Source organism: Gigantopelta aegis, chromosome 6 (genome assembly GCF_016097555.1).
Source record: "Gigantopelta aegis isolate Gae_Host chromosome 6, Gae_host_genome, whole genome shotgun sequence".
NCBI classification, from domain to species: Eukaryota; Metazoa; Mollusca; class Gastropoda; order Neomphalida; family Peltospiridae; genus Gigantopelta; species Gigantopelta aegis.
Window position 1 is genome coordinate 98,667,705 of NC_054704.1, and position 19,326 is coordinate 98,687,030.

The following is a 19,326-nucleotide window of genomic DNA, read 5'->3' on the forward strand; positions in this document are numbered from 1 at the left end:
AAGTATTTTTTAAGTTCCAAAAAACAATAATTGAATATATATATTTTTTAAACATACCAAAATATCACTGATTGTATGTATATGTGTATGAAGGGTCCAAGGGAATAATCTATGATGTCCAAACAGACAGTATTATAGCGGTCGTGTACGTCAGGGTCACAATAACACACTAAAATAAAACCCTGTAATTACGGAAGGCCATTGAGTTGTTGGTAACTCATGCTTGCTTAGGTATAAATATTCCACGACTGCAGAGTTGTAAACTTTAAAATTAAAAAATATCAGATTACCAAAAGTGTGACATCACAGGTTATTCTCATGAACCCTTCATATACATGTATATTTTGTAAGTAATCCTTAGAAATAAATAGAATACATGGATTTAGTGCTACTACATAATACAATGTATCTACTGTATCTACAAACTAAACTAACAGATTCATGCAAAGCAAAAACAACAGAACAAAACAAACAGCACGTAATAATTCAGTGTAACAAAATACTGAACAATAAAGAAAGACTTGAAATAAAAGATAATATATTAGAATATAAGAACACATGTAACTTGCACTAATAAATTACAGGTATTTAATTTTTATGTCCAGTGTTTCAATGGAAAAACAAAGAGTAAAATTTAGATTTAATGTCTGTCCCAGTTTTAATAAGAATTTGTAATGATCATCGTCAGTATTTATTTACAATAACATATTTTGAATACATCATATGAATTTTATAGTAATCAGATTATTTTTCAAAAGAGGAAATACAAAATAACAAAAAAGTGACCATGAGCAAAAACAGAAGGTTTTTGCAATAAAACATGATGGTACATATTAAGATAATGTTTACTACTTTACTATATACTACTAGATAATACGGGTATATATTCTACTCAAAGTAAAACTAAAAATGGGTTATTAATTTATTTTAGTATTACCCTTTATAATCGACAAAATTTAAAGATTTCAATGATGTTGTTTTTTAAATTGGAAGGTTAGATTTACATGTACTTTTAAATCTGAGAGTAAAAATTAAAAGCAAGTTCGCAAATTTTCTTCAGTTCCCTAAATATATTTTAATAATTAATATTTTTCTAAACCATTTTATGCAATACAAGATCATATGCAAGGCATGAAAATTCAAAACCTAGTGAAAGTGGAATACTGTGTATGTGGATGTGGGGTTTTTACCATGGTAACTGATAATAGTTATTTCAATTATGTTTTATATAACCTGTTGAGTTCTTTGCCAATTTGCAAAAACTTACAAATGATATTACTAGTACATGTATTACCCCCCCAAACTCCTTTAAACAAAAACACAAAACAATTAAAATTTAAAAGAATTCCGTAAAATTAAATGTCTCGCCTACTATAAACTTTTCCAATGCACTGTGATAAACATCCATAGATTCAGATATAAGTCAAGTTTTACTGACCAAGCACTGTGATAAACATCCATAGATTCAGCACTGTGATAAACATCCATAGATTCAGCTATAAGTCAAGTTTTACTGACCAAGCACTGTGATAAACATCCATAGATTCAGCTATAAGTCAAGCTTTACTGACCAAGCACTGTGATAAACATTCATAGATTCAGCTATAAGTCAAGTTTTACTGACCAAGCACTGTGATAAACATCCATAGATTCAGCTATAAGTCAAGCTTTACTGACCAAGCACTGTGATAAACATTCATAGATTCAGCTATAAGTCAAGCTTTACTGACCAAGCACTGTGATAAACATTCATAGATTCAGCTATAAGTCAAGTTTTACTGACCAAGGACGTTTGTGAGAAACTGATCTAAATGTTAAACTTTAATACACAAGTGATGTCATTGCCGTTGACATTGAAAAAGTAATACCTATATTTCAGCTTTTTACTTGGTAAAAGCGAAACAAAAATTAACGAAACTACTTAGTAAATAACGCCATTTTACAAAGGTTTCACAGGAAATGGGTTTCTTTTCTTGTTGATGACTTTCAACATGTGAACAGATGCATTTCAACTTTTGATTATGCACTAATACTACAGAGACGTTCTGCAAAGGTTGTGGTTAAATGTTCAGTCCAGCATCCAAATATGAAATTTGAAATCCATCAATAATAATGGTATGGCTGGAGGAACAATCGTAGTGGTACATGATAATATTTTGGCTCTATGTGCCATGGAGTTTTGCAAAATGGCGACCGGACTCACAATATTTTCAATCAGAACTTCATGGGTTGCTTGTATTTCTAATGACCACAGCTGAAAATAATTGAACAAACTTTTAATTATAATAACTGTTAATTGCCGACACAACACACCTGTGGATGATTATATGGAACAGTTGATATGTTTTACTGACAGCTGTGCCCATAAATAACAACTAATAATTTTAAACACTGAAAAAAACCAACATTTTATTATCAGCAACCACTTTCTGGAAATGGAGTATTCCTGATAAACTGAATGATCAATATCATTATTATGAAATTTCATGCCATGCACCTGTATCAAATACAAATAATTTATACAACAGTTAACTGCCTAAAAGAAGTGACAGTGTTAACACAACACACTGTATCGTCCCCTTACCAATGCCAGTCCCAACTGTGGCTACAAGTACACAAGTTGATATATTAATTCATAACAGTTATCATAAGCACGGTTATTTATAGTTTTTATTACGCAACTTGTAAACACGACAAGGAGTTAATGTTAGCACATACACAAATGTTGATCACCATATACAGGAAAATTTGTCCAAATACCACCATTAAATGTGCCATACTGAAGCAAAACCATAAAGTCCAGAGGCAAAACCATGTCACAAAGTTCAGTTTGCTGACTTAAGGAGCTGAGCTACATGTAGTAATAATACAAACTGAATATCTTGAATACAATTAACATAATATACAAATTCAACTTCTTGAATATGATTAACATAATATACAAATTCAACTTCTTGAATACAATTAACATAATATACAAGTTCAATATCTTGAATACAATTAACATAATAATACCAATTCAATATCTTGAATATGATTAACATAATAATACAAATTCAGTATCTTGACAGGTTTTGCTATTCTTAAAAACTAAACCATCTTTGAAAAACAGGTCCCATTTTCTAAACTTTGTTCATAGTTTTAAATCAATATTTTCCTGTACATAGTCTCACTACATGGAACACTGGATATTGCTACTGTTGTAGTTAAAAATCTTGATATATATATTTCTAAGACGACTGACTTACAGTAAAATAGTATTTTAATAGTATATACACAAGCTATAATTACTAACTGAGCAATTATTGACATATATTTTAACAAACTATGTCAACTATAATAAAGTTTGTTTTGTATAACAACACCACTAGAGCACAATGATTAATTAATCATCAGCTATTGGATGTCAAACATTTGGTAATACTGACTCGTAGTCATCAGAGGTAACCCGCTACTTTTCTATTAGCAGCAAGGGATCTTTTATATGCACTTTCCCACAGACAGAAAAGCCTTTGACCAGTTGTGGTGCACTGGTTAATATAATAAGTAACCATCTCAACATAGAAGCAGATTGTAAAAATAACTGATATAGCAATTTGCAGTACAACACCAATTTACTTTTTATGAAAATTATAAATGATACAAAACATTATCCACAATGTTAAGTCATATGTATTTCTATGAACATGAATAATTGTAAGTTATCCAAAATAAGACATTAATAGCGACACGGCTTTACTTGTGACTTTCTCTAGTTGTTGTAACAAGATGTGTAGCTACAGCAGTATTAATATCTGGTGTATGTCCCATACAGCGAGTCTGTGCATTTCAATAAGTGAGTAATGAAGCAAGCAGAAACATAATCATCACCACATCAAGGCATAACATCACTGTCAAGTCGCCGCCCAACTTCAATCCCCGACTTGTATTACATTTTTTTCAAAAGTAAATCTATATGTTTTTGTGTACATCGTTGCACGTCACTGTGAAATTACCCCTGAATGTGTATTCAACATGTCATTATTTTTACTTAAACTCTTTGAGCAAGTTTTCAGTTTGTAGCAAAACAGAGCCATTTTTTTTTTTATGAGTTGTTTCAGTGGTGTGTTCAGGGCTGATCAACCGTGAACAATTTGTCTGGTAAATGGTGCAAAAACTGGTCTAGTGAGCGACCATGATTGCTCCCTCTCCTGAAGAGTATTTCTCCTCCCAACTTCAAACAACAACATATCAAATGTAACAACCCGTCGCTCGACATCAAAAGATCGATAATAAAAATCCATCACCAGCACCACATGCTCTGCAATACCAATAACTGCAAGATTGGCCAGCAACACAGTCATGCACAATACCAGTATTAATTTGTACATGTTATGTATTGGCACACACGTTCACATGTTAACTATTGACAGACATGTATGTTTGCATATTGAATACTAGCATACATATATGTTCACATGTTAGGTATTAACATGCTGAGGGGTAGCAGGGTTTTTTCTTATATGTACAAATAGAAAAGTTAGGTTGCAGCTGCTGTCATTGGATAGAGAATAATAAAGCTTTTAAGTACAAAAACCACCAATAATAACATGAATTGACAATGTATTAATCAGTCTTAGTCTGTTCTTTGTGATGTTAGAAATTATTGCCACATGAAATTAATGAAGAAGCACTTTTATCAGGTCTATATTTTTACTGGATACATCTTGAGGCGTGTTAGGAGTAACAAATATTAAGAGTATGAAAACAAATGCAGGAGAAAATCAGGTTTCAACCTCGAAAGAATTTGTTTTAGCCAATATCCAACTCTTTTTTTTTTTATTATTATTTTTTTTTTTTTTTAAATTGGCTAAATTAAACAGTCAAAAAATAAATGTTGTAGCCATTTTGTATAAAAATTAGCAATTGGCTAATTTGGTTGTGAAACTTGTGTTTGAGAATGGCTGAAAGCCATTCTCGTCACACCACTTTGTGAAGTAATGTAGAATTTGAGAACGGGAACGCGTTCTTGCCTCTTTGAAATGTTCTCGAGCATGTTCCTTACACCAGAAGAGTTTTTCAAATTAAGGCTTTATGAGATCAGCACTACAGACTACCATGTGAGCGATGACAGCAGCTGTAACCTTGGATACCTCTTGACTGTGGTTCTGACTGAGTGAGACAATGGAAGCAAATAATAAAATTACCGTCCCACGGACCTCCAACATCTTGTTCATCAACTGCCCTGCCTGCTCACTGGTGCTCTGGTAGCTCTCACGAGTCTGAGGAAGCAAGTTAAAAAACATTAAAAGTTTTCGACGCCACTAGAGCACATTAATTAATTAATAATTAGCTGTTGGTTGTTAAACATTTGTCATTTCTGACAGTCTTAGAAGAAACTTGCTATATTTGTTCCATTAGCAGCAAGTGATCTTCTATTTACACCTTCCTAGATAGGATAGCATATACCATGATATTTGATATACCAGTCATAGAGCACTGACTCAGAGAAAGAGTCCACCAATCCAGAGAATGAGTCCACCATGGAGGTTTGATCCTATGACCAAATGACCTCAGGTAAACACACTACCAAGCTAGATCCCACCCTTCATTGTTATTTTAGGCAAGTTATCCTTTATACTCCTCAACAAAACTAGGATAGCTTTTTGTATGCATTAATGCTTAACCTGACCTCTGATCTAAGACATGTCTCTCACCCCTCCCATCCCCAGTTGAATGCACTGGTTTGGACATCCCAAGAGCCAGTTGGCTAGAATCTTTCAGAATACCAAGGGTATCCTCTTCCTTCTTTTGAGGTCAGAGGTCAGGTTGTAATATGAAACAAAATTACCATTTCCAACCCCATGTCAAAACTGTGTGTTTAAGCTGAATTGTTCTTGTTCTGGGTGAGTGCCGATACTGGGATGCGAACCCCTTATCTATCAGCCTCAAGTCTGATAGTTTAACAACCACCCTACTGAGACCGGTCACTACTAATATCAAGTTAACTGTACCTTCTGTAGTCTCCACTGCAGATCTTGCATATATGGCTTGAACTCTTGTGCAGCCTCGTGGCCTTGGTGGTAAAACGTCAGCCAGCTGTACATGAAACCCAGAAGCTGGAACAAACAAGAATTGTAGTGATGAGAAACAGTTGGATTTTCATCACAGATCATCGGTTATAATTGTTGGCACCAAGAGATCAACTTTTGATGACACAATCGCTTAGAATTATATGAACATGAGGAGAACCATACAACTACTGTCATGTTTACTGGAATCTAGACCCTACAGATGGCTACTTTTACCTTTAATAACTCTTACTATTCTTTTGCTTTGTGTATATACGAAATAACGCCCAATATATTTCCACCATCTGAAGTGGGAAACAATTTTTCTAATCAATCATCACATCAGTACAGACAAACTGATCAATTTTTAAAATTATAATCAAACATATTTTGTGTAAGAAAAGAACTAACCCTGAAGGCACCACACAACCATTTGTCGTGCTGTTACTTGTTGTAGCAGCTTAATATGGTACTGTTTAGGACATAGTATTTATAACATAAGACAAAATTCTAAGATGCCTTTTGAAGTGTTTCTTTGATGATTATAAGTACATGTAGGATGACCTCTTTAGTATTTAAATGACCCATTAGTTTGAAGTTACTTGTTATATTTAGTACTAACTGATAACATATATGCAAGTGGTCTACTGCCACCTGTATAACAACACGAGGTGGTGCTCTGGCATGAGGGTGGCTAATTAAAAACATTTTACAGTTACCTATGATTTTTTTGCAGGAGAGTACGCCATTAAACTAGTAGTCACATGACCCTCTCGACAGTGTTGAATTTTTCACAGAATATATTCTGACAGAAATTGTATTGAATTGTATGGAGTAATTAATCATGGTGAAATTGCAAAAAGAAATTTTACACATCAACATACATTTACTCATCAGATGTTCTCACTTTAAATACGGTTTGTTAAAAACTAAAAATCAGCAGAAATAAAAAAGGCAGAAGAACTCACAATTTCTACAAACTCAAATTTCTTCTTCTCCTGCACCTCCTGTAGTTGAAGCACATACTTCATGGATGCCTGGTAGAAGGCTCTCCTCTCCAGGTCCAGCAGTGCATCGGCCTAACGACAAGAGGGGAAAACATGTTATATTCTTTAAAAGACAAAAAAGCTTAAAATACTTGTGACACTATACTGCAAATGAAGCGTTAACATTATGATCATGAAAACAAAAGGAACAAATGGTTTTATGATTCAATGATTAAAGTTTATTTTGTTTAATAACACCAAAAGAACATATTGATTATTTAACCATCAGCTACTGAATGTAAACAAAATATTTCTGACAATCTTCAGAGGAAACCTGCTAAATCTTTCTGTTAGGAGCTAGGGATCTTTCATATGTACTTTCCCAGAGACAGGACAGCACATACCTAGGCCGTTAATTTGTAGGGCACTGGCAGGAACTGAAAAAAATCCTATACATCTGCCAGTGTCTATCTGTGTGTGTGTGTGTGTGTGTGTGTGTGTGTGTGTCTCTCTCTGTCTGTCTGTCTGTCTGTCTCTATCTCTCATAAACTGAATTTCACAAAGTAGATTGGATTTGATATATTTTTCTTTCACCCTGTTTCTCAATGTGTGTGTATACGTGTATGTGCACATGTGTTAATTAAGTAATTTAAAACATCAATATTGATACCTCTTGAAGAGTTGTTTCATTCACTTTCGACTTCATGTTGAGGTATCGCTCCAGTGACTGGCAGAACTTGGCTGTTTGCTTGTCAAACACCTTTCTTCCCTCCTACAACACACGTACATGCAAGGTGATCATTTGTAATACATTACTGCAATATACTTGAAATAACATTCAAACAAGAAATAACAAATATATATAGATGTAATTATAAATTCTGACTCCACAAAAACACAAACCAAACCACAACATTTTAAAACTAACAACCACATACTTAAGCCTGATACTTCAAACAGCTACTAATTATTAATATATATAAACACAGTTTTTGTTGTAAAAATCTTCTTTAGTAAATGACTAAAAAAAACTTCCATCTTAACAGTAACATAATAGATTTGTCAACTTTTTTCTTCAAAATTGACAACATGATGGAACTGCTCGTTTCAAAAGATTTGTTTAATTCATAAATACAGTCCCTAAAAACTGAAATTACACAATCTTTAACTGCCAAACTCGTCGAACTGGAAGGATGCGTTTTTGATCTGGAAAACGATAATAAGTTTCTTAAAAGTGAACTGGAATCTTCAAAACAAAAGCAACAACAGTTTGAAGAAAGATTAGAGCAGACGCAGTACGCGGTTACACTCAGTAACAACAGAATCAATGACCTGGAACAATGGACGCGCAAAACAAGCATACGGGTGTTTGGGATCAAAGATACTGACAAAGCTGAATCACATTTGCAAAGTGAACAAAAAGTTGTAGATTTGGTTAAAAATAAACTGGGTTTAGACATAAACAATACAAATGACATTGCGCACAGAGTTGGAAAGTTCAGTGACGGGAAAGATAGAGGAATTATTGTTAAATTCCATTCTCAAAAACTGAAATTAGAAGTAATGCAAAATAGAAAGAAACTCAATGGTACAGGAATTTCAATTGCGGAGGATCTGACAGCAGTGAACTATCAACGTCTCTGGAAAACGAAACAAAGTCCACGTGTTCAAACTGCTTGGTCGGCTGGAGGGAACATCTACGTGAAACTGCAGAATTAGAGAGTTATAAAAGTTGACTATAACACACACTTAAACGCTTCACCAGGACACGTCACACGCATTTCAAAGGCAGTTCATTCGGCACATAGACTGCTGCTAGACTGAAAGCAACTCTATTGATGTTACCTCCAACAGCTAATACTTAAAATATGGTTTTATTGACTGAACTTTATTACAAATAGACCTGCATATGTAGTGTACATGATTCTATACATACACACCAGTAGATCAAAATTTCGTTTATTATTTTTTTTGTCATTATTTTAAAAACATTTATATACTTATTTATTTATTATTATTATTATTATTATTATTATTCTCTTAAATATTTAGCCTGATTCAAATCATAAAATTATGCGGTGACGGTAAAGCTAATTTACATGTATTTAGATAACCTGCTTAGACAATATCATCATAGTTTGAACATCACGCACCATCATTAAAACACAACATTACCATTAGAAGTGTTTACTTTGTTATACTTTATTTGAACACACAAAAAAATGCATTTATATTTAATTTATTGATATTTATTTACTTATTTATTTATTTATTATAATTTTTCGATACGTTGTTAAATATTTTGATCTTTCTTTTATTATTCATTCATTCATTCTTTCAGTCATTCGTTTATTTTGTTATTTTATTTAACCCAATTTCTAGTTTGCTTTAATACTGTATAATTTACTTGTTACTGCTGGTAATAGTGCTGTGGTAGTTGAGGTAGAAATAGTACTGGTGTTACTATGTGTTTATTTATATATTATTATTATTATTGATATTATTATTATTATTATTATTATTATTGATAGTGATGGTAGTAGTGAAAGTAGAGGTATTATTTACTATTCAGTATATCTTACTGCTAGCAGAAGTATTTCTGATTGCGGTGGCAGTATGACAGTGGTATATAGTACTAATTACAAATTGAAAACAATTATTGTTATAACAGTTATTGCTAATTTTAATAATATTGCTTGTATTGTTGGTGTTTACTATTGGTACTAGTACTAGTACTGCTGTCATCGTCGTTTTCATTGGCATCATCGTCATCATCATCAGTGTCATTGGTGCTTCTGTCGACACTATTGTATGTAGTATGATTACTATTATTATATCTTTGTAAAAATAATGTTGCACATAAATATATATCAGTATAGATGTTCATGAAAGCAGTCAATACCATGCTTCAAAACCAGCAGTTGGTGGAGCAGAATGCTTATAGCGTTCACTCCCAACTTATGGTACTCACCTCGTCAAACTGTGGCTTGCTCGCTTATATGGGTTCGCAATATAGCACTTACCTTGTTTGATGGTCTCAGTATAAGCTTTCTTTAAACAAAAATGTTCATTTTTTTAGTAGTTTAAAGTGCCCTATAACACACATCCAAAACAACTCACATCAAACTGAGTATACCGAGTTTAATCTATAATGAGCTCTTTTTATAAACTAATAACTTATTTTTAAAACCAGCCCACGGTCAACACAGTCCGCCTTGAATAGACACCCTATAGTTCGTTTCTCAAACGTCTGTCTGTACTTTCTCTATATAATGTACTATACATTTTGTATATTCTCTCTGTCAAGCACACATTTCCAAACTGGCCTAATAGGTATCAGTAGTTATATTATAACATACATGTATATAAAGAATAAAATACCATATTTAAGACTGTACACATGGCTAGTTTACAAATAATGACAGTTAATTGCCAGGGATATTGGGAAATCCTGAAAAAAGGAGAGATGTACTTAATTACTTAAAACAAAAGAAATATTGTATATATACTGTTTACAAGATACTCATTTTACAAAAGAATTAGAACCATATATACAAACTCATTGGGGATTCAAATGCATATTTAACTCTTATAAAAGTAACTCTAGGGATGTAACTATTTTATTTAATAATAATTTTGAGTACAAATTACATAATATAAAAAATGATACTTTGGGTAATTACTTATTATTAGATTTAACCAGAGGGGGAAAGAATTACCCTTGCCAACATTTATGGTCCTAATAAGGGCAATCTGCACTTTTATGAAAATATTTTAAAAATAATTGAAGAAATTGGAAACGAAAAATATATTTTATGTGGTGATTTTAATTTTGTACTTAATAAAAGTTTAGATACAAATAATTATACACATATCAATAACCCTAAAGCTAGAGACAAACTACAAGAAAACTTTGAAAAATATAGTTTTAAAGATCCATTCCGAGAACTCTATCCCCAATTAAAAAAATATACTTGGATGAAAAAAAATCAAGTAAAACAAGCTCGACTGGACTTTTTCTTCTTTCAGACAATCTAATGCAATTTGTTCAAAAAGTTAAAATAGACAGCTCATATAGATCTGACCACTCCGGGGTCGTTTTACATTTAAAACTACAGCACTTTATAACCGGTAAGGGACTATGGAATTTTAACAATTCCCTACTTAAAGATAAAACATATGTACAAACCATTCAGGAAACCAGTTCAAATATTAAATGTCAATACGCAATCCCTCTATATGATCTAGAAAATATCAACAATATCTTAAATGAAGAAATTCAGTTAACAATTAATGATCAACTGTTTTTGGAAGTTTTACTAATGGAAATAAGAGGAAGAACCATTTCATACTTGGCATTCAAAAAGAAAACAGGAGATGTTAAAGAGAAAAAATTAATAGAGGAAATACCAGTATTGGAAGAAGATGAATGTACAGTTAATTTTGATTTGTTAGAAAAAACCCCAAAACGAGTTAATAGAAATTAGACGACATTAATTAAAAGGGCATTTTATTAGATCTAGGGCAAAGTGGGTCGAAGGAGAAAAGCTGACAAAATACTTGTGTAATATGGAATCACGCAACTTTCATAATAAACTAGACCAAAAACGAAAGTATTTTATCAAAAACTCTTCTCCAAAACAAATCAAGCAAATAACGAAAACATCCAGTATATCTACAACATTGAGACTAATAAGTTAACAGATACAGAAGCACAGGAACTAGAAGGAGAAATAACATATTCAGAAGCATTAACGTTCCTTAAAACTATGAAAAACGATAAAAGCCCAGGGTCTGATGGATTTTCTGCAGAGTTTTTAAAAATGTTTTGGAAGAATCTCGGGCATTTTATTGCTAGGTCCATTAATTACAGCTATAATATAAACGAAATGTCCAACACACAAAAATTAGTAATTATTACATGCATACCAAAACCTAATAAACCTAAACACTTTTAAAAAAACTGGCGACCAATTACACTATTAAATTGTATATACAAAATTGCCTCTGGCTGCATTGCTAACAGAATTAAAAAAGTGCTAGATAAAATAATTTTAAAAGATCAAACTGGGTTCATTAAAGGTTGATTTTTAGCTGAAAATATAAGACTAATATACGATATAACACAGAAGTTAATAAAATTCCAGGCTTATTGTTCCTGGTAGATTTTGAAAAGGCTCTTGGTTGTTCGTTGAACAAGCACTTGAGTTTTTCAATTTTAAAATATCAATTAAATCATGGATTAAAACATTTTATAATAACTCAGAATCAAGGATTTACTAAATGGATTTCTGTCTGAAAGTTTTAAACTAGAAAGAGGTTGTAGACAAGACGATCCACTTTCCCCCTATATTTTCATAATTTGCACCGAGATACTAGCTATATTAATAAGAAATTCAAAGGATATCAAAGGTATAACTGTAAACAGGCAAGAATATTTAATATCGCAGTATGCTGATGACACCTCCTTCATTTTAGATGGAACCCACAAATCCCTTGATAGCACTCTAAAAATATTATACCTGTATGCCAACTTATCTGGATTAAACATAAACTACTTGAAATCAAAAACCATCTGGATAGGCAGTAAAAAATATTCAAAAGATGTTTTTCATTATCCAAAATGGAAGTTAGAATGGAGTGCAGAAACCTTTTCCTTACTAGGAGTATATTTTTCAGTTAATATTGAAGAAATGATTCAAACTAACTTTGAACCGAAGTTAATGGAGATGAAAAAATATATTAAAACAATGGTCCACTAGAAAATTAACTCCACTGGGTCACGTCGTTGTTATCAAAACCTTAATAATTTCAAAAATAACATTTATTAATTGCATTACCAAATGTACCAGATCATCAAGTAACAAAACAAATAACTAAAATGTTTTTTAATTTTATTTGGCAAAACAAACCAGAAAAAGTCAAAAGAGAAGTACTAATGCAAGACTATGTAAATGGTGGCATCAAAATGATAAACATTACAAATTTTACAACTGCATTAAAAGCTACTTAGTTAAGAAGACTTCTAATATCAAACTCTAAATGGACACATCTTTTCCAAGCTGTAACAGGTTTAGCTACAGCAAATATGATTAAATATAGAGATTATTATATTCAGCTAAAAATAACTTAATTAAAAATAATTTTTGGAAAGATGTGTTACAAAGCTGGCTTACCATTCAACAGAAAGAAAACGCCTGATAATAATGAAGATTTAATGAACCTAAACATTTGGTACAATAGCAAAATTAAAAAGAAACCTGGCAAACCTTTTATTTATATGAAGTATTTGCAAAAAGGCATAATATTTATTCAAGATCCAATAGACGAAAATGGGACATTAATGAATTACAATACTTTCATAACAAAATACCAAGTAAAATCCAATTTTTTAGAATATGCTTCTTTAATCAGAGCCATTAAACTATATATTTGTAAAACAACAAAATCAAACAACCAAAGTTTTAACACTGTTTGCAAACCGATTCTTCCGTTTAAAATAAAACTATTTTTAAAAGATACAAACCTAAGTAAGCAAATATACGCAATATTAAATCGCACTACAATAGTTCCTACGTCCAAAAACGATATTCAGTATTGGGGTTTGACTTCACTTCACAAGTATTGGGAAAGTATTATGCTCTACCATTCAAAACTATTAAAGATCAATCTTTATTATGGTTTCAGTATAAAATTTTACACAGGATAACAACTACAAATATATTTCTAAATAAAATAAAATGTTGATTCTAATATATTATCTTATGCCAGAAACACTGGAACACTTATTTTATGAGTGCTTTAAAGTTACAGTCCTATGGAAATCAGAAGAATAGGCATTAAAAAAAGGTGAAAAATTTCAGTTGGATAAAAACATGGTTTTATTTGGTATAATAACAAAAAAGCATTGTTTTATTAATTGGTTGATTATTAATATTAAGTATTATATATAAAGAACAAAATTACAAAAGATCAGATTCAATAAAAAAGCAAAGCTAAGATTCATTATTGATAAAATACAGATTGAAAAATATATATTTTATAAAAATTGCCTGTATAAAGACTTTGATGATCAGTGGGAACCTTGGCAGCAGTTCCTCAAACAAATTGTATAAATTCATGTATAAACTTATTAATAATAAAATATACGAATATGCTAATAAACATACTTTTATGCAAAATATCGCCAGTTTGGAAAATGTATCTAGACTTTCTTTTTAATATCTCATTGAGTTTTTTTTCAATTCTCTCACTCTTTGTTTCTATTTCTAGTATTCTTCTTCCTAGTCTCCAGAACATTTCCCCTTGAGTTATGTAAGGCTTTTGCATTGCTAATATCCCATTTTACAGTATCATGTTAAGCCTATCTGTTTCATCTTAATATTGAATACTATGTATACTTAACTCCAAAAGAAACGCGAATACGTAGATTGGAGGTTTTGAGTGCACTCATTGAAATACGTCCCAAAGTTCTTAAAATAATCGTTTCTATGAAAAACTTAAACAATTCGTAAAGATGAGATTTCATGTTATTGACATGTTAAAAATCGAGGTCGCATTGTCATTTGAAATGTCAAGGCCATGGCGCTTCTTCAATGGCGCCACATGCCACTCAAACATGTCCACTAATAGCGGGTGTGTCCGCCATTGCTGGCCATGACCGCCGCACACCTCCTACCCATGGAGAGGAAGAGGTTCCTGATGAAGGCCCTGGGCACGTTGTTGTAGGTGTCCACGACGGCCTGGCGGAGCTGCTGCTGTGTCACCACGGGAGCAGGGCGTTGGTTCATCATGCGCTGAACCTCGTCCCACAAGTGCTCGATGGGGTTCAGATCCGGGCTTAAAGCTGGCCAGTCCATTGTGATGATGTTGTGCTGTGCCAGGAATGCCTGGGTGGCCCGTGCCGTGTGTGGCCTGGCGTTGTCGTGCTGGTAAACCATCTGACGGTGACCCGCGAAAAAAGGCACCACCACAGGCGTGAGCACTTCGTCGATGTAGCGCTGTGCTGTGACGCCCCTGCCGCGTCCTCGGCCGTTGTTGTCGAAGATGACAGGTTGTACACGACGTCCCCAGGATATGGCACCCCACAGCATGACGGAAGGCCCTCCCCAATGGTCCCTCTCCATAACACACGCATCAGTGAAGCGCTCACCTCGACGCCTCCACACCCTCATACGACCGTCGGCCCTATCTAAGCAGTAGCGGCTTTCGTCGGAGAAGACGATGTTCTGCCACTGTCGGTTCCGCCACTGTCGATGCAGAACAGCCCAGTTGTGTCGTGCAAGGCGGTGACGCTGTGTGAGACGTTGTCCAATGTACGGTCGACGACAGTTCAGATGGATGGCGATCAGACGACGTCGTACCGTGGTGTAGGAAACGGGGCGGTTGTGGGTTCCCACTGTCTGCCGGGCTGTTGTGGTGGCTGGTACGAACCGATCACGCATGTGAGTTCGGACGATGTAACGGTCCTGGCGCTGTGACGTCACTCTGGGACGGCCGCTACGTGGACGGTCGACGACGTTGTTGTTCTGTAGAAATCGGTCTATGAGACGGTAGATTGTCGAGACATGGACACCGAAAGCACGTGCAACCTGCCTGGCATCCATTCCGGCCTCCAAATTCCCCAAAGCTCTATGTCTGGAATCAGCGTTAAGTCGTGGCATCGTTGTATCGCTACTCGTAAAATGAGTTGAACATTGCTGTCTGGCGTTTCTTTTATACCCAGGCCTGGTAGTGTTTCACGTGCAATTCGCATCTTTCATGATCCACCCGTTTTGCATTCCAGATCGATTTTGGTCGTCAATTTCAGCACGTGCGTGACGTCACACTGTACTCGTTTTTTTCATGCGTTATGTGGAATTGGATACGCTGACAAGATGGCTATTGGTCAACTTAATCGATTTGTACATAGTTTATTCAAATGTGGGTTTTTTAATATTTTAAAATTTTCGCGTTTCTTTTGGAGTTAAGTATATGTGTGCATACGGCTCGTGCCGTTTGTGTTCCTTTTCGTCTATCTTCGGCTTCATCCCTGTTACTCCACACGTCCGTGTCTGTCTGTCTCCCCCCCCCCCCCCCCCCGCTCTCCCTCTCTCTCTCATACACAGACACGCACATGCATACACATATTGTTTAATAAGTGCTTTATATACGAGTGTATAGCTTTAATTATATATTGTTTATGTATGTACAATAATACCATGCACAGCAATGATTCAAGGCCCCAACCTTTTTACTTTAATTAATCAAAGGTTTAATATAATATGTATCGTGAAAAGAAATTTTGAGTACAATTAATCACAGCTGGATGGTTGTACCTTTGCAAGTCCAATATTGTCCTTCCTGAAGTTTTCCAATGGCTTGAGGAACTGCTCTGAGGCCATCTGAAGCTGTTAAAAAAAGGAAAATATTTGACAACTCTGCACATTTAGAACTATTGCAATGTCCCAACCAAGGTTCAGAATTGGCAGGAAGGAAATGTCACTCAAAATGCACAATATACTTTCTGATAATAAGCAGGCCATCGGTCTACAGGCTGGTAGGTACTGGGTTCGGATCCCAGTCGAGGCATGGGATTTTTAATCCAGATACCGACTCCAAACCCTGAGTGAGTGCTCCGCAAGGCTCAATGGGTAGGTGTAAACCACTTGCACCGACCAGTGATCCATAACTGGTTAACAAAGGCCATGTTTTGTGCTATCCTGCCTGTGGGAAGTGCAAATAAAAGATCCCTTGCTGTTAATCGGAAGAGTAGCCCATGTAGTGGCGACAGCGGGTGTCCTCTCAAAATCTGTGTGGTCCTTAACCATATAACCGTAAATAAAATGTGTTGAGTGCGTCGTTAAATAAAACACTTCTTTCTTTCTTTTTTATCCGATAATAATTTTCACAAGCAGGTTTTGTTTTTCATCTTATTTTTGACTACACATGTATGTCAGATATATACAGAATTCTTCATTTTCAGGAGTGGTAATATGAATCAGAAGCTTTTAACATGTTTGTTTAAGTTTTCTGTATTACTATTGAAAATCGTCATGCTATTAGCCTAATAAGTTGTCTCATTTCCAGACTACTTTCTAGAACTACTTCTCTGTTTCTCAAGTTACCGGTACTGGATAATTTTTGCTCAGCTGATATCTCTCGTATGCGGGTAATTTTGCAGAGTTTTTCGTCTCTCGTGGTCGTGAGGGAAATATCTATCGTGTCTGATATTTCTGACCACATAAAAATCTCGCCGTGTGCGGGTAAGGTGAGCGATCGGCTGAGCTGAATTTACCAACATACCAATGAAAATATGAAAATTGCATCAGTGTGACATGATTGTGACTGTCATAAGCAAACTAGCTTAGCACGTAGCTCATTGTGTGCTGTGAAATTGTTATGATCCAACACCCAATTAATAACAAAATTATGTGGTGTAGCTTTCGTTTAATAAGATTTTGTGGAGAACAATGTACTGTTCATGACTTTCTTGATATGTGGTAACCTGAATGACCGTTCTCGGCCTATTTGAGACAAGTATAATTTATAACTTCATTATCTGTGGTGCAGATGTTTACTGTGGTTCGGTACATGTACAGGTATTGGTGTTTTACTTTTAGATACATAAATCTTTACCAATGTTACGACAATTTGAAGATAAAAAATGAAAATTTTTGTTCTTTCCAAAACACTTTTCATTTTTCTTTTATGTAACTCGAAACTGAAGGTAATAATAAAAAGTAATAAAAATTGTAAATACTTTCTAGTGGAGCATGAGGTGGGGTAAAACTACTTGTGATGTATACATTATACAATTCAACACTCAAGTGTCACAGTGGTCACAAATCTGCATAACTGAGCAGGTTTCAATTTACATCAGACCAGGAAGTTAAATGTAAAAACTCACCAGGCGATCTCTCTCATCTTCAATGGTGCAGATCAGCTTTCCAAACTCCCTCAGCGAATTCGCTGGAAAAAAAAATAATAATAATAAAAATATATATATATATATATATATATATATATATATATATACCGTATATTGCTGTGTATTGGCAGACTCCTTGTATAAGCTAACCTCTTAGTTTGACCCTAAATATCAAGTACAAAATCTTCGGCCTCATGTATAAGCCAAAGTCATCTTTTGTGCAGTTGTACCTTGTATTGCTTTTAATAATACTGTCAACAAATAGACTTGTGTTTTTCTTTTTCATTATATTTTTTTACCCTTTAATTATTATAGACACGGTAATCGTAATCGTTATCACAATACTAATGTCTTCCATGCCGTGCAAAAATAGATAAGCACCGATAAACCATAACAAGAAAATTCAAGCTGTAACAACATATCACTGTACATAAGTAATTAAATTATTCACTGGACAGCAAATAATAAACTTATTCAGGCATGTTTAATCCTTGTTCCCCCCCACCACCCACAGAAACAAACGATTCTGTGGTCCGTGACTCTTGTTCACACTAGTGCAGGTGGTGAAATCGTGTGATCGAATCACATAAGAGCTTACAAAATGATATAGACAGAAGTGATAGAAAGCTAATATAAACTGATCAAGTCTAGTTCATTTGTCATATGGTATGGTCATGTGACAATGGTTGGAGTAATGATTGTCATGAAATTCATGTTATGTTTTTTAGTAGGTATAACATTAAAAATTAGCTTAATTTATTTATGGCATTACTTTACAGTTTAATGCAATGTCCCAACAAAACAACAATATTTGAAATATAATACTTTTTTGAAGAAAAAACATAATTTTATATCTTAAATTTGTATGAAAGACTGGTCCTGTCAAACAAAGATGGGGGAAAGAACACATTTTTACCATTGAAATGACAATAAAACAAGTATATTTTGTTTATTATTCATCAAACTTGTAATGCATTCAAGAACAAAAAAATACATAACATTGCATGATTGGGTGTTTTATTTATACTGTGCATAAATTATTGTTACATAAGCTATGAAAGGCTTTAAGGGTCTGATCACAATATATAAGTTGTGGTCGGGAGTGTTTTCGATCAGGATTTTATTAACCAATCTGTTGCCTCCATGTATAAGCCGCTCTCTTCTTTTGGAAAGTATTTCTAGACTTCAAAGTCAGCTAATACACGGCAATATACAGTATACGGTATACAATATATGTGTGTGTGTGTGTGTGTGTATGTGTGTTAACTTTTGTCTACACAACATCTGTTTCCAACTGAACTTACGAACAGATTTTTACAATAAAAGGATAGCATTTAATAATACATGTACATACAATATATGTAAAATCATGTTACTACTG

General features: G+C 33.9%; 1 protein-coding gene across 4 annotated transcripts in view; it reads right to left on the minus strand.

The window, feature by feature from the left end:
• The window catches only part of LOC121374290 (rho GTPase-activating protein 26-like), an 83,619-nt gene that overhangs the window by 25,189 nt on the left and 39,104 nt on the right, over nucleotides 1-19,326 (minus strand). For 2 of the 4 annotated variants that reach the window (XM_041501330.1, XM_041501329.1), the window contains exons 3-9: nucleotides 17,925-17,986; nucleotides 16,354-16,425; nucleotides 7,707-7,808; nucleotides 7,019-7,129; nucleotides 5,994-6,098; nucleotides 5,187-5,261; nucleotides 2,204-2,254 (exon numbers count right to left, since the gene is read on the minus strand). In XM_041501330.1, coding sequence (XP_041357264.1) covers nucleotides 2,204-2,254; nucleotides 5,187-5,261; nucleotides 5,994-6,098; nucleotides 7,019-7,129; nucleotides 7,707-7,808; nucleotides 16,354-16,425; nucleotides 17,925-17,986 — 578 coding nt within the window. The remainder of the gene's footprint in view (nucleotides 1-2,203; nucleotides 2,255-5,186; nucleotides 5,262-5,993; nucleotides 6,099-7,018; nucleotides 7,130-7,706; nucleotides 7,809-16,353; nucleotides 16,426-17,924; nucleotides 17,987-19,326) is intronic. The other 2 variants (XM_041501332.1, XM_041501331.1) reach the window with 2 other exon arrangements.